Source organism: Neofelis nebulosa, chromosome 14 (assembly GCF_028018385.1).
Source record: "Neofelis nebulosa isolate mNeoNeb1 chromosome 14, mNeoNeb1.pri, whole genome shotgun sequence".
NCBI classification, from domain to species: Eukaryota; Metazoa; Chordata; class Mammalia; order Carnivora; family Felidae; genus Neofelis; species Neofelis nebulosa.
This window is the reverse complement of record NC_080795.1, coordinates 44,480,575-44,495,044: the sequence shown is the minus strand read 5'-3', so window position 1 is coordinate 44,495,044 and position 14,470 is coordinate 44,480,575. Positions and strand designations below refer to the sequence as shown.

Genomic DNA, 14,470 nt, shown 5'->3' with positions numbered 1-14,470 from the left:
TTAGTCACGTAGACAACAGAAGCAATGTTCAGAACAAAGCAAAGTTTGCTGTGTCCTCACCCCCTCTCCTGCCCACCCAGTATCTCCAGCTTTGCTAGGGATTTGGGGTGACCTATAGGTTTCTAGACGGAAGTAACCATGATCTGACAGCTTTCTTTACCATTCTGTTAGGCCCAAACCTTCGAAGCAAAATTCATTAAAGCCTTCTCCCTATGACTGGGAAAATGTGGCCCAAGAAGTTCTGTGTTCTCTTTCCCTCTTGAGTCCCCTGATCAGCTAAGAGCATTCAGGGCAAGAATTGGCATTCACGGCAAGGGTGTGCATTATAAATGACGTGTATGGTTAGAAGTTCTTGGGTAGAAAATAAAGTTTTCATATTTTTAACGCGAGTTTTCATTTCACAAAGCCCCATACATAGGATCAGTAGCAGCTTCCAGAATCTGCTATGAAAGTCTGTTTTCTCTGTTGTTACATACTTAGAACAAACACGGAAAAGGGGGAAGGACACCGGGCAGGAAGGTGTGGAGATGAGTGGATGCTTCATGTCCTCCCCGTGACTGATCCAACCTGGTTTCCATGCCCAGCACAGTGGGCCCTGTGCGGTGGGGAGACAGCTCTCTCCTGTGGACGGCGCATGGTCACAGTCAAGGGACATGGAGTTCTGAGGCCTTTTCTTCCCGGTGTTTATCTCTTGTTTAGAGGGTGACCACATATTATAAAAAAAGGTGGGGGGGAATAAAATGTGGCTTGGAGAGAGGAGAAATTATTAAGACTTATCCTTTTGTATGAGCACAAAAGATTTTCTGTGATTACTATCTCCACAGGGAAACAAACACTGGACAAAATACAACCAGATTCAAATGGCTTATCCTATGGAACTTTGCCTGATGGAAGTGACTCAACGAAGAGCCAAAGTGGAGAGAAGAAAGAGGTCTAAAATGCCGAGAGGGATGGCTTCTGGCCTGTTATTCGATATCACCTTTGAAAAAAAACTGCACATGTTCCATTTGTGTCCACAGCTTTTCTGTGCTGACATGTGCTAGCTAGCATTACCCGTCCTTCACCGTGTCTCCATTTGTGCGGACAGCGGGGCCTTCCTAAGCCTTGACAGTCTCATGTCTTCATGGAATGTAATTTGAAGTGTTCCCCACACCCTGGACTTGCCCCTAGTGAACTTCTAACTGGCTAGATCTTAATTAGGGCCTGGCTACTCAAGCAGGACTGTCACACAAAAATGTGCGTTCACGATTTGGCTACAGAGCACATAGGCTCTTCCCACTCGACTTAGAGCGTCAGCTGCTTTGCTTTAAAGAGACATGTTAATCCCACAACCTCATTCTGGTACCAAAGGTTTGAGAACATTCATTTCTCCTACGACATCTTTTATGAGCCTCCCCCATAAAGATCTCACCTTTCTATTCCTAAGTTAGAATGGTGAATCATCTTTCCTGAAAATGAGCCCTATTATAACCATCCTTTTATCTTTAAAATTAGAGTTTGTTGGGGCACCTGGGTGGCGCAGTCGGTTAAGCGTCCGACTTCAGCCAGGTCACGATCTCGCGGTCCGTGAGTTCGAGCCCCGCGTCAGGCTCTGGCCTGATGGCTTGGAGCCTGGAGCCTGTTTCCGATTCTGTGTCTCCCTCTCTCTCTGCCCCTCCCCCGTTCATGCTCTGTCTCTCTCTGTCCCAAAAATAAATTAAAAAAAAAAAAAAAAAAAACGTTGAAAAAAAATAAAATTAGAGTTTGTAAGTGGCATTCTGTGATGGTGTGTACCTTGGCTAGTGAACTTTTTCAGATTAAGAAAGGAACCACCTCAGAATTAGGACTAATTTTTCAAAAAACATAGAATGATGAACATTTGCTTCAGCTGTATGATCCTGTTATACTTGAGTTGAAATTGAAAACTTCATATCCTATGCCTGTATTTGTTTAGTTCTTACGACTTATCTACTGGGTATATTTTAACTCCTGACACAAGGGTCAAAACTCATATTTAAGTTCTTAGTGTTACCTTCACTAGCATACCATTTCTTCCCCAAGTTATTATCTCGAGCTTTATAAATTCTTCTAGGCAAAAGGACAGCTATGATTAGAGACCTGGATTTTAGCCATTGAAGTCTGTAGACATAGCCAGGTGGCCCAAGCTGAGACCACAGAGGAAGGCCATGTGCTGCTATACCCTGCCTGGCTCCACTGCTGTGACTAGTCAGATACCTACTAAGATATATTTGTAGGGAGAGTCCATAATCATATCTGTTATTTATGAACTGCTAATATATTAAATGAGAAGAAAAAAGCTAGCCTTCACTGTAACCAAAATCAAGTAATAAGCCCTATCCCTAATGACATTTCAAAACCTTCAGATCACGTCTGACATGCCAGTCCAAAATTGTTCAGGCCAGTTGTCTGGCATTTGTAAAGGTTGTTTATCTCGGAGCTCTTGAGACTGTCGTCTGAACTGCTTTGGGTCTTTCAGCCTCGTTCCTTGTCGTAACCTATGCTCCTGACCAAACCTGGCCACAAAGGCAAGATCCGAATCTATCACCCACGTATGAATAATAACCTAGAGCCCGTGTCTGGCTTTTGAACTCCTGGTAAGAATTCCTGCTGTTGTGGAAAGTATCCCCCTAATTCAAATAAAACAGTCCTATAATTTATGGCATGTTTTACTGAATCGGTCCAACATGTTGGCACTTGAAGGCTCAGCTAAGAAATGTGTCTGGTGTCTTAAACTACAGATTTCTGATGACTCTTAAAACTGGTTTCAAAGATTGCGAAAATATTTAGACTAAAGAGTTGTACTTGAAGTGGGACTCCATTTATAGCTACAGCACGTGGTTTTGAGCACTGCAGAATTTTGCACAGACACAAGCATGATGCCAATGCTTTAGTAGTTGCCAACATTCGCATCTTTTAAAAATTCTGTGAGATGACATTGACTTATGCACATCTGAGCAATCCAGCAACGCTTTAGAAGTCCAGGCAACATACAAAATATATCGAGACCTAATTTTACTTTCCACATTGCTTCTTCAAAGCCAGGTGAATAGGAGTTTTAGTTGTACTGGCTCATAAGATTTTTTTTAAATTACAAAGTGCATGACAACAACCAAAGCCAACCCAGTCCTTCTCTTGGCATTGTGAATCGGGGACCTTTAGCCAATACTTGACTCATTTGACTGTTTGTCTAGACGAGGGGCCTGCAAAATTTTCCTGTAAAGACGCAGAGAGTAAATATTTTTGGGTCTGTTGGCCAATGTTGCTTGTCGCAGCCACTCAACTCAGCCATGATAGCATGAAAGCAATCATAGATGATGCGTAATGAATGAGCACGGCTGTATGCCAGTAAAACTTTATTTACAAAACAGGTGGTCAGCCCTAGGCCTGTAGTTTGCCAAGCCCTAATCCAGACTCCCTTGCCCTTGCTATGCAGTGTCTTTCTTGTTCCTTGGACATTCAGGAGTTGAAAAAGTGGCACTTCATGGTCCATGACAAACTAGGATACTGCGGCATGGTGGAGCCATGTCTTGATATTTACATTAGGATCTTGTTGCTTATAGAAGATACAGATGGAAGCGGTGAGTTCATTATGGGTGCCCAAGTTTCTCTTGAAAGCAGTGGTTCTTTTGTGAGCACCACTACCTGAACTGGAAGAGCCTTTCCAGTCCCATCGTCCAAGTTGATAATAGCCTCAGAAGTGAGTACGAGCTACCTTTCATCAAAGCAGAGGACTTTACCATCTGATTGTTTTCACTTTAAGTGTTCGCTTAGTCTATGACCATAATACTTTCACTACCAGAATCACTTGGGAAAAAAATACAATAAAAACTTCTCAAGCAGTGACTCAGAATGTATTTTTCAACACCCCCATCCCACCCCCACAAGCTCCTGGAAATTCTATTTTGTGGCAAAGAAAGAACAGGAAAAGGCAGATTTCGTAGATTATTGCAATGTTAGTGCTAGTGAAGAGTAATGGTGATAATGTGCAAGTTTGGCTCCAAAAGAAGCAGGTGTAAATGGTGGGTATGACTTAAATGGATTGAAACACTGAGCCAAGTTCCTGGAAGCCAAGAACCCTCTCTATGCTCCTTGTTTCCAAGCGCACAGCTCATCCAGGGATGGTAACCGTCTGCGCTCGGCCACGCTAAAGGCTGCTTCATACTTGCCAATTTAATAGTGATGTTATGGACATAAATATAGCAGTAATTAAAATGAACCTTCCCAGCCCCCCACCCCCCCGCCAGACTGCTTTACTTAAATTCCAGGGCTGGTTATGGAGATAATCCTTGCACTGGCCACTGCCTACCTAATTCACATGTCTGGCGCTAGTGAATCTGAGTGCTTTAGTGAAGTTGCTAGATAAACACCACACGTGTTGAACTTTTAGAAGAAGATCTCAGAATTGAACCTAACGTGATTGTGTGGGAAATTTAGGAGCTGCTTCTAATCGTTGGACTCATCAACAGTCTGGCTCTTATTATGGCTGTCTTGAAATTAAAAAGAAAAAAATCCACACAAACATGGTTTCCATGCAAATACAGACCAATCTTGGGCTATTAAACGTCGCGTTTTTAGCAGTTGTGGTAAGTGCAGGGAAAAGCCTTCCCACCCAGGAATTCTTGAGTCTGTCCCCTTTCTTACCAGCCTCAGGGTACCACACAACATGCAGCCCTGTGCCAGGAGAGCAAATCAGTTACAGGAGCTATGACCCGTCCAAGGAAACATTTTTTGCAAGAAAGAGAGGAAACTCCTCCCTCAGTGTTGGTCCTTATTGAGAGTTAATGAGTCCCAACCACAATGTAAGAGAGGCATATCAACTCCAGTATCAAATAAATGTGTTTTGGGGTGCACCCAGCTGAGCCAGATGTTGCCAGCAGTTTCACAGAGTTCCAGGCAAGGTGCAAGATAGCCCCCATGTTCCAGGAAAGAATCTCCTTCCCAGGGAGCTGGCAAGTGCCAGAGAAGGAGCCCCTCCACTCCTGACGTGACCAGCACGCGTGAACCAAAGCCACTTTGCACATTTGAGCTGCTGCTACCCAGACTCAAGCTAATCCTTCCAGTGTGCACACATCCCACTTTGGGAGACTTTTCCTTCATGGTTCTAATTTGAAAACCAACCTCAGCAATTTTCTGAGGTTTGGGCTCTACTCCTTCCATCCAAAGTTCCTCACCTAAACCTTCTAAAACGCTAAACACGAACAAGGAAATGACCCAACTCAAGCACTCTTGATCCAGGGACTTGAAGTTTGAGTTGTTTGCCTGATTATAGACCCAATCACCACATGCCTCAAACTTCCCAAAGACTGATTAATTCGCTTAAACATAATTGATCACATACTATTTTCGATGTAGTGTGTTTAAGGTTCTTAGTATAAAAATGAATTCAACATGAAGACCAGCTCTGCAGGAATGTACTGTCTGGTAAACAACAGCTTTCATTTCTTGAGCCCCTATGATGTGCCAGGTGCTGTGCTAAGTCTTTCACTTGTGCTACTCACTTAACCCTTATAATTTCTGTACCAGGGAAGTCATTATCCCTATCTTAGAGATTAAAAAAAAACAGGGCAAGAGGCAGGGCAGAGACCAGGGTAAGTCAAGAGAGGCACCTGGGGCATGAAATTGAAGAAAGATCATGGAAATCTTACTCTCAGTATGGTGACAGGGCTGACCCAGCACCTGCGGGGCCCTGAGAGTGAGTTGCTCCTTAAATGCTGTGCCCTAAGCACCTCCTTGCATCCTAGCTCTAGCAAAAAAAGTGAAGTGGTTCAACCAGTGTCATTCAGCTGGTGACTGGCAGAGCTGGGATTTGAACCCAGGACATCTAACTCTGCAATCCACACTCATCACTAGTATCGCTATACCTACACTGCACAAGACAACATCAACAGTTCCTTAAAAGACTTGAATAAAGGCTATGGGAGCCCAGAGGGGAAAGCGGTCATTTTTTACTAGGAGGCAATCTTCAAAAAGAAATTGGGGATTGTGGTGGGTTAAATGGTGCCCCCCCACAAAGACTTGTCTACCTCCTAACACCCAGAACGTATGAGTATGACCTCTTTGGCCAAAGGGTTATAGATGTAATTAAATTAAGGATCTTGAGACAATGTCATCCTAGATTACATTCTGGACTACTCAATCCAATAATAGGGTCCTTATAAGAGATGGAACAGGAAAAGATAACAGACACACTGGGGGAAAAGCCACATGAAGATAGAGACAGAGATTGGAGTCACGAAGCCATAAGCCAAGGAATGCCAGGAGCCACCGGAAATGAGAAGAGGCAAGGAAAGATTCTCTCCTAGATCCCTGGGAAGGAGCACAGCCTGCCAACACCTTGACTGATTAGAGGATACCTTTCTATTATTTAAAGCAGCCCAGTCTGTGGTACTTTGCTGCGGGAGCCCTAGGAAACTAACGCAGGTATTGAGCTGGTCTTCAAAGTCCATATAGAATTTAGACCTAGATGGAAGCCCGTGAGCGAAAGAGAAGCTGAATAGCTCAGAGTAAGCTTGGAAACATCTGCAACATGGAGTCACGCGAAGAGGAAGGCAATTGATAGGACGAGAAAGGCAGGTTAGAAGGCCTTGAGTGGCCAGCTCTGACACAGAATTAAGGGCTTGGGTTTGATTTAGGAAGGAAATGATGGCATTAACTTCAGTTCTGGGGGTGCAGGGTGGACCTAAGGACATAATAAGAAACTCGCCTCTCAGAATTTCATGACATTCCCCTTTATCTTTCTTAGTCATTCACCATCGATATTAGATGGCATAATAAACATTCAAGAAGCAAGGACTGAATTCAGGCTTTGCATTTGTGGCACATCACATCCTACCAGAAATGACCAGTGTAGCCAGGCCTTAAAGGCTGGGTGGTGACCCCTGAGATGGCCTTGGGCAGAAAAGCTGGGCCCAGAGAAGGATGTGCTGGGCCAGCCAGAACTGCACTCCCCAGAACCTGAATTGGGAGATGTGGAGAGTGTCAAGGGGTTAGGCGGGGAGCTGAGGCTGGGAGCCCTCCTGGGGAGGTGTGAAGGCAGAAGGGACAGCAAGGGCCATAGCAAGCCACGGTCAGTAGGAGACTGAAGTTATAGAGAAGAAGGAATTGTGAGCATAGAAGAACCAAATCTGTTGGCGAAGCAAGAGAGGCAGTAAGCAATACTATACAAGAAGTAGATGCAGAGTGGGGTTGACCAGCGAGTTTTGGTGACAGATAGCCAAGGCCCAGGCCCAACATGGGAAGGTCCAGGTGAGTGAAGCTCACCTCCTTCCACTCAGAGGCATGTTTACAATAAACAGCCAACCGCCAGGGCGCCCTGGGGGGCTCAGTGGGTTTAGCGTGCCACTCTTCATTTCGGCTCAGGTCATGATCTCACAGTTCGTGGGATCGAACCCCACATTGGGCTCTTCTCTGACAGCACGGGGCCTGCTTGGGATTCTCTCTCTCTTTCTCCATCTCTCTGCTCCTCCTGCACTTGCCGTCTCAAAATAAATAAGCATTAAAAAAAATAACAGCCAACCCCTTCTCCAGCTGGCTGGAGAGACTGAGTTCCTGGCCACGGGAAGGATTTGATTTTTCCCAACACTCATGGGGTTAACAGAAAACATTAGTTAGATGTGGCTGCTGCTAATACATAAGGGGAAAGGATAAGCCCATTTGAGAATCGCTTCATGAAATTCAGGAGGAAGCTCTTCCCAGCATTCAAATTACAGGGCAGCACTGTTCAATGACAGTCCGTAACCAGTAGGGGGCGGTCTTCAGATAGGAGACAAGAGAAGGTGGGCCCAAGAAAATGACCACAAGTTTCTGGTGGCTCCTAGGCTTAATCTTAATGAACATCATATCCTTGTTCTTTTTTTAAAGTGTAGTAAACCTGATATATGGTAATTTAAGAATAGCCAAGGCATCTGCTTGGGGGGGAGGGGGGGCGGTGCTGGAGGAGGGCAGCGGGATGAAGACAGGTGTTCCGAGGGGAGCAGCAGACATAATGGGAAACCTTCCCAATGTAGAAGGGAAACATCAGTCGCACCTAAACATACAAACAAGAAACAGTCCCGAGTTCAGTAGCAAAAGAGGCTTATGATCACCTCATTCCTTGACTATCAACCAGCTCCCTACGGGTGGCCCTACGGCAACACCAGAGAAATGAACAGGGCAGGGGTGGAGGAAGGCATCTCCAAGCAATGCAGCCCTTTGGCCAAACAAGGAGTTCCTCCTGCGGAGTTTGCCCTGCTTCGGGACCAGTCGGACATCCCTGAAGACCGCAGAGCCATGGCCACGCTCTCCCCGTGGCGCAGAGGTCTCTAGCCTCCAGCCCCAGGGGCTGACTCTGATGGGGACGTGATCAGGAGGGGACATGAGCAGGAGCGCCCCCCTTCTCCGCTGCTGCCGTGGAGCGGGGTGGGGAGGGCAGGCTTCTGAGGAGGAGGACCGAAATCTGCTACAGGGGCCCAAGTGCTCCCCTCGATTGCCTTTCCACGGGCCTCCTCTAAAGCAAGCCACCTGCTTCCTGCACAGCCAGCCCCAGCCTCCAAGGTCTCCGCAAAGAAGAAACTGATCCAAACCACCGCTGAGGATCGAGAGCCTTGGCATTGCCTCCGCTTATATTTGCTGTTCACTAAGGAGTTTTGTGGAATCCAGACTCATTTTCCACTGAAACAAGGGAAAGTAAAGACAGCACCAAATAAAAATAGATTCCTGGCGTTTCCTGTTTACTCAGCGCCGCTGCTCTCTGTAGGCCAGGGGCTTCTCTGGACATCTGGAGAGAACACCCCCTCCAAAGAACATAAAAGTGATGATTTCTTCTCTTCCGTGTTCCCACTTCCTTTTCTTTGGTTGCTTGTAGGTTTATCATGGGAGGTCTGCTGGATGAATCCCCAAATCTCCTTTTTCTAGCTCCATTTAGAAGGAAACAGATTTCTGGGTGCCTGTCTGCCTCTGGTGACCCCGTTTCCCCACTTATACAGCAGAGCTCATTATTTCTGGCCTGCTGGACCTCAGAGAAAATACAGGAGGGACTGGGTGACTGCTAGAAAGAGGGGGCTTGAGGGATGGAACAAAGACCTCACGTCCTCCTTCAGAATAATGCAGGCAGAGCCCGGGGTCCCCAGCAAAGGCCCAAGGTGACAAGACAGAAAAAGTTTATTCAAAAGGACTAAGCAGAGGCGCCGAATATATCGGGCCTAAGGACACATGTGTGACTTTAAGTCCTTTCTGACAACCGTGGGGACGTCAAACAGGTTTGGAGAAAAGGTCTGAGTGGCGAACCAGACCACCAGTGCCTGGGTGGGCTGGGGGTGACGGGTCCTCACTGCAAATTGGTATATGGCCCCTGTGCATGGCCCACGTGCCGAACGTGTTTTCCTGTCCAAAAGCAATGAGAACAGCCTCACTTTGCCGACTGACTTTTGCACGACAACAATAAAGTTAATAATGGAAAAAACATTTATCCCGTGGCTAGGGACACTCTCCACTACCAGAGTGTTGGATCCACACTCTATCAACAGAAGTTGCTGAGAGCAAACCAAAGCTTATTAACTGATTTTTATGAATGATTGAAGCAGCAAAGCAGATTTATTTCATTTCCATAATTTAGCAATTGACAATTACATAAGTAGCTTTCTAAAGTCATCAGGATGAAAACCATCCTGTTCTTGAGAGGAAGAGAAATGAAGTGACAAAACAGAGCCAAACCAACGTGCCACTGTAGGGGACGGTTATGGGCTGACTTGTGTCCCCCACCCCCCACCCCCCACTCAAAGTAGGCGCTGAAGTCCTAACCCCCACTACCTCAGAATGTGGCTTTATATGGAAAAAGGGTCTTTACAGAGGTGATCAAGTTAAAAATGAGAGGGCAGGCCCTGATCCAGTTACCGCTGGTGTCCTTGTGGAAAAAACTGGGAAATTTAGACACAGAGGTCCACAGAGGGAAAACAATGTGAAGATGCAGGGAGGAGACAGCCATCTATGACCCCAAGAACACCTGAGGCTCCCAGAAGCTAGGAGGGAGGCATAGAAAGATTCTGCCCTACCGCCCTCTGAAGCGACCGATCCTGCTCGCACCTTAGTCTTGGACTTCCAGACCCCAGAACTATGAGCTAATACACTTCTGTATTTATGCACCCCCAATCTGTGGTTACAACAGAACTAACCAAGTAACCTAGGGGCTCGTGTCTCCTGTGGCATCCAACACGTGACCCCCCCTGTTTGGGGAACCTCCATGGCACAGACCTTGCTGGGAAGCGGAAACTCCCCCCTCCTCCCACTGTGAAAGCCGTAAGGCAACACCCCTGTCCCCAACCCCCGGAAGTTCACGCTCCCTCCGGGAACACGGAGTCTGAAGCACGAGACGGGTAAGATTGTATTCATTTGTCACCGGCAGGGGTCAGCATCCGACGTTCAGTTGTCACGCCAGTGCGCCCGTACGGGTGACACCACTCAGTGCTTGCCGAAGCCAGCCAGTTGGTTTCACCTGGCTCCTGCCCCTTTTCCCAGCCTAGTCCTGCAGACTTCCCGCCGCTTCTGTGATCTCCTCAACAAACAAATCGGCGCAGATCAGCAGAGAGCGGAGTGTGGCCGTGGAGCTTTGACCAGCATTCCCAACCCCTGCTTGACCACGGCCCCCTGGACATCTTGGTGTCGGTATGTCCAAAAGCAAAGTCATCACCCAACCACCTCTCCTCTTTTCTGCACCCCTGCCACCCAGCTACTTCTTTTAGGGGCACCCCTATGCTCCCTAGGCCCAAGCTGGGCCTCAGGGCCATCTCTGACTTCTCCCTTGTCTGCCAGCCAATCACCGCACAGATCACATTAGACCTCTCTCCCAAGCATCCTGCCCATGCTTCCCCTTCTTCCTAGACCCCTAGCTGCTGCCCTCATTTTAGGTCCTCCTGGCCTCCTACCTGAAACAGCTCCCCAGTTCCCCCACCAGTTTGCCCCAATCTGTTCCCTCAGATTCAGGCTGAGGCAGGAGAGTAGAGATGGAGAGAGAAAGGCCTCAGCCTGTCGCGGCCTCTCTGCCCTTCCTGCTTTTCCCAGGCTGCAACTCCTGCCCTAACTGACTTCCCACATCTGTTCCCCGTTGGAACCCTCCACCCTTCAAAGCCCATCTCTAACACTTGAAGATTTAATGATTTTATCACCCAGATGTGCTCCTTCCCTCTTGAGAATCCCTTCTACTTTCTTTTGCTGTTGTTTTGGTGCAACTCTTAGGTTATTCCACTTAGAGTTAGTCATCTACAAGCTCATCTGATTCCTGGTATCTAATTATAACTCTTTGTGGAATAAGATTTGCCCTGGACTTGTCACCACCTCCACTGTCATAACTATCATCTCCCACTGGATTATTGCTATAGCCTCTGACTGGTCATTCATGTAGAAAGGCCCAAGTCCAAAGACCTTATGTGATCTGACCTCCATGACCTCTCTGCCCTGAAGGCCCCCTCCTACCTCCTTCTCCAATTCCCCTCCAGCCTCACTGCCTTCTCCCTGGTCCTTGAACATACCACACCTACTTCTGCCTCAGGGCCTCTGCACATGCTGTTCTCACAACCATGCTAACCCTGAAAGTTGTCTAAATCTTTGCTCAAATGTCACTGACCACCGTATTTAATGCTGCAACCCATCCCACCTTCACCCAGCACTCTTAGTTCCCATGACCTTTTTCTCTTCCTCCTCTTTTTCTCCATAGCATCACTTACCCCCTAAAATACTGTATAATTTGTGTCTTTATTATGTTTATTGTTTGCTGTCTGCCTCTCCACCCTCGCCTGCCACAGTGGGAACTCCCCAAGAACAGGGATCTTTTTTTTTTTTTTTTTTTAATTTTTTTTTTCAACGTTTTTTATTTTTTTATTTTTGGGACAGAGAGAGACAGAGCATGAACGGGGGAGGGGCAGAGAGAGAGGGAGACACAGAATCGGAAACAGGCTCCAGGCTCCGAGCCATCAGCCCAGAGCCTGACGCGGGGCTCGAACTCACGGACCGCGAGATCGTGACCTGGCTGAAGTCGGACGCTTAACCGACTGCGCCACCCAGGCGCCCCAGAACAGGGATCTTTGTTATGCCCTCCGATGCCTCGAATGTGGCAGATGCTCATCAAATATTTGTTACATAAATGAATTTCTGTATTCTGCATACACAGGGCTATGACAGTCACTAGGTTCCCAAATCATACTACTTTTTTTTTTTTTCAAGCATAACTGCCTGGTTGCTTGGCTGCTCTTCCTGGTGCTGCCATGGAAACCAACAGCCCAGGGACAAGTTGCTTCTCATCAAGTCAGGCAATGTGTATCGCCCCCCACTGCCCCCCCCTACAGAACACACAGCAGTGTGCCCATGCCCCCCCACGGCCTGAGGACATGATGCCATGGCCAGTCAGCTGGAAGTATCCAGGATGCAAACAAGAGAGGGACGGGCCCCTCTACCAGCTGGAGCGGCCTCAGGCTTTCTCCGTGACCCGGTGCAGCGAGCAGAGGAGCCTCCCTGGAGGATTCACCCCCGGCTGACGTCTGCCCACACAGACCACACATTCTGTTCTCAGGAGATTCTCAAGTCCAAAAGTTCCCATTGCCTCCCCCAGGCATCATTTTTTTTTACTCTATTCCCAATAATAGCAGACATTTATGATGCACTTTCTAAGGACAAGGCACTTTGCGTGTATCATCTGCAAGCCTCAGAACACTGCAAATAACCATTATCATTCCCCCACCACAGTTGAGGGCCTAAGGCGCAAGGAAACTGATCAGCATGCCTTAGGTCACAGAGTTCAGTGGTGTGGGGACCCAAGGCACGGCGCAGTCCTCGGCGCACTGCTCCCACCCTCCTTGCTTGCTCCCCTCTGCTGCAGCTGTCTCCCACCCTGCACCTGCAGAAGGGGGCAGGGGGCAAGCAGTGGGGGCAGAAGGCCCCTGTCTCTGCAGCACCCCTGGAGCGTGCACATCGCACACATGCACACACACAGCGCAGCGGCACGGCCTGGGGGCCCCTGGCTCTCACCGGAGTAGGTTTCCGAGGGAGGCCGAACTCTCTCCGGAGGTCTTTGAAAACTAACAACAAATAAAAGATCAGCCCTTCTCTCTGGTATGACGTATGTGTGGTCGTGCCTAAAAGCAGAGATGAGCTGACCCCTCAGCTTTATGACAATGATGAACCATTACTGGACAGGCGGACTGACTGCTTGGAGCATTACTAAATCTGTTTTTAATAACATCACCAATCCAGGACCAAACCCTAACCGGGCGCTGCAATAAAGTCCATCATCGCTGGAGAGAGAGCACTGGGTCAGGGAGGGCAGAGCGGGGAGGCTGGGGACGGCCTGTTTGTTCTGAAGTATGGGGCTTCGTGAGTCATAGACCAGCTCGGGGAGGAGTGGAGGGCTTGAAGATTTATCTCAGATGAGGTCTGAGGAATGAAGAAGAAAACAATGGCAAGGAGACCGTGTTGGAGCAGCAAGGATAACAGCCCGGCTTGAATGCTGCTCAGCAAAGGGACAAGGACGCTGTGCTGTGGGCACACACACAGCATGCAAAGTGTGGGAATCAGAAGCACACAGAGAGAACACCTAATGTGTCCAGGGTTATCAAGCAAAGTTGGTCTCGAGCACCGATTCCGTGAGTCAGATGTTAAGTAGTACGATGAAAGTCCGCCACCAGCAAAACCTGGTAGGTGCTGAAGAAACAAGAAGGGTCTGCAGGGCAGAATAGGAGCCCGCAGCCACCTTCCAGGAGCTGCAAGGCGGTCACGGGAAATGGAGTGTGACGAGCATAGAGGAGAGTGGACAGGATCTCAGGGCAGTAATGCCAGCGGCTCTGCATGAGCATCCCAGGGCATTTGGCTGGCTGGCCCGGGCCCTCAGACACTGCTGGTGTTGACGGCACTCCATCACCTCCAGTCCCTGCCAGAATCTGGCCGTTTGGTGTCAGAAGGAGTAGGGCAGAGTTCCTATTGGGCAAAAGAATGCCAAACTGAGCAGAGAAAGGTCTGAGGTTCTGCGTGTGAGCTTTCAGATAGCTGAGAGGCAAGCCGTAGATGCTGCTTGGTGGGGAGACTAAGGTCCCTGGAGCCCCCAAGGGTGTGTCTGTGCAGTTCCCCTAGGAGACACAGGCAGGGGAAGATGGCCTCTTCTCTGCTCCTGCACAGAACCTGCACTTCACCAGCTCCCAGAGTCCATGGTGCATCCAGCCTGGTGCTCACACGTGGGGCTCCAGTGGACAAGCAATAGCGAGGCTCCTCATGGCTCCTGGGAGAGCGTGTGTCCGGGATGGGAGCGGGGGAGCCCCTGTGTCCCTGTGTCCCTGCAACCCTAGCCAAGGGCTTCACGTGTAATACTCCTGGGGCCCCCTTAGGAGGGAAGGGTTGAAGGTCAGCAGATGAGGGTGGGAATCCATGGCTGCTGAACGGGACGCCTGGTGGTGGGGCCACAACGTGGAACTTGTGACTTTAAAACACTCCCAGGGGTGCCTGGGTGGCTCAG

At 48.5% G+C, this 14,470-nt stretch overlaps 1 protein-coding gene across 5 annotated transcripts in view; it reads left to right on the top strand.

Annotated features, from left to right (window-relative positions):
• The window catches only part of NIPAL2 (NIPA like domain containing 2), an 82,079-nt gene extending 80,573 nt beyond the window's left edge, over nt 1–1,506 (top strand). For all 5 annotated transcript variants that reach the window (XM_058698686.1, XM_058698685.1, XM_058698684.1 and 2 more), the window contains one exon: nt 825–1,506. In XM_058698686.1, coding sequence (XP_058554669.1) covers nt 825–937 — 113 coding nt within the window. In that variant the 3' untranslated portion in view covers nt 938–1,506. The remainder of the gene's footprint in view (nt 1–824) is intronic.
• The last annotated feature ends 12,964 nt before the right edge of the window (nt 1,507–14,470 follow it).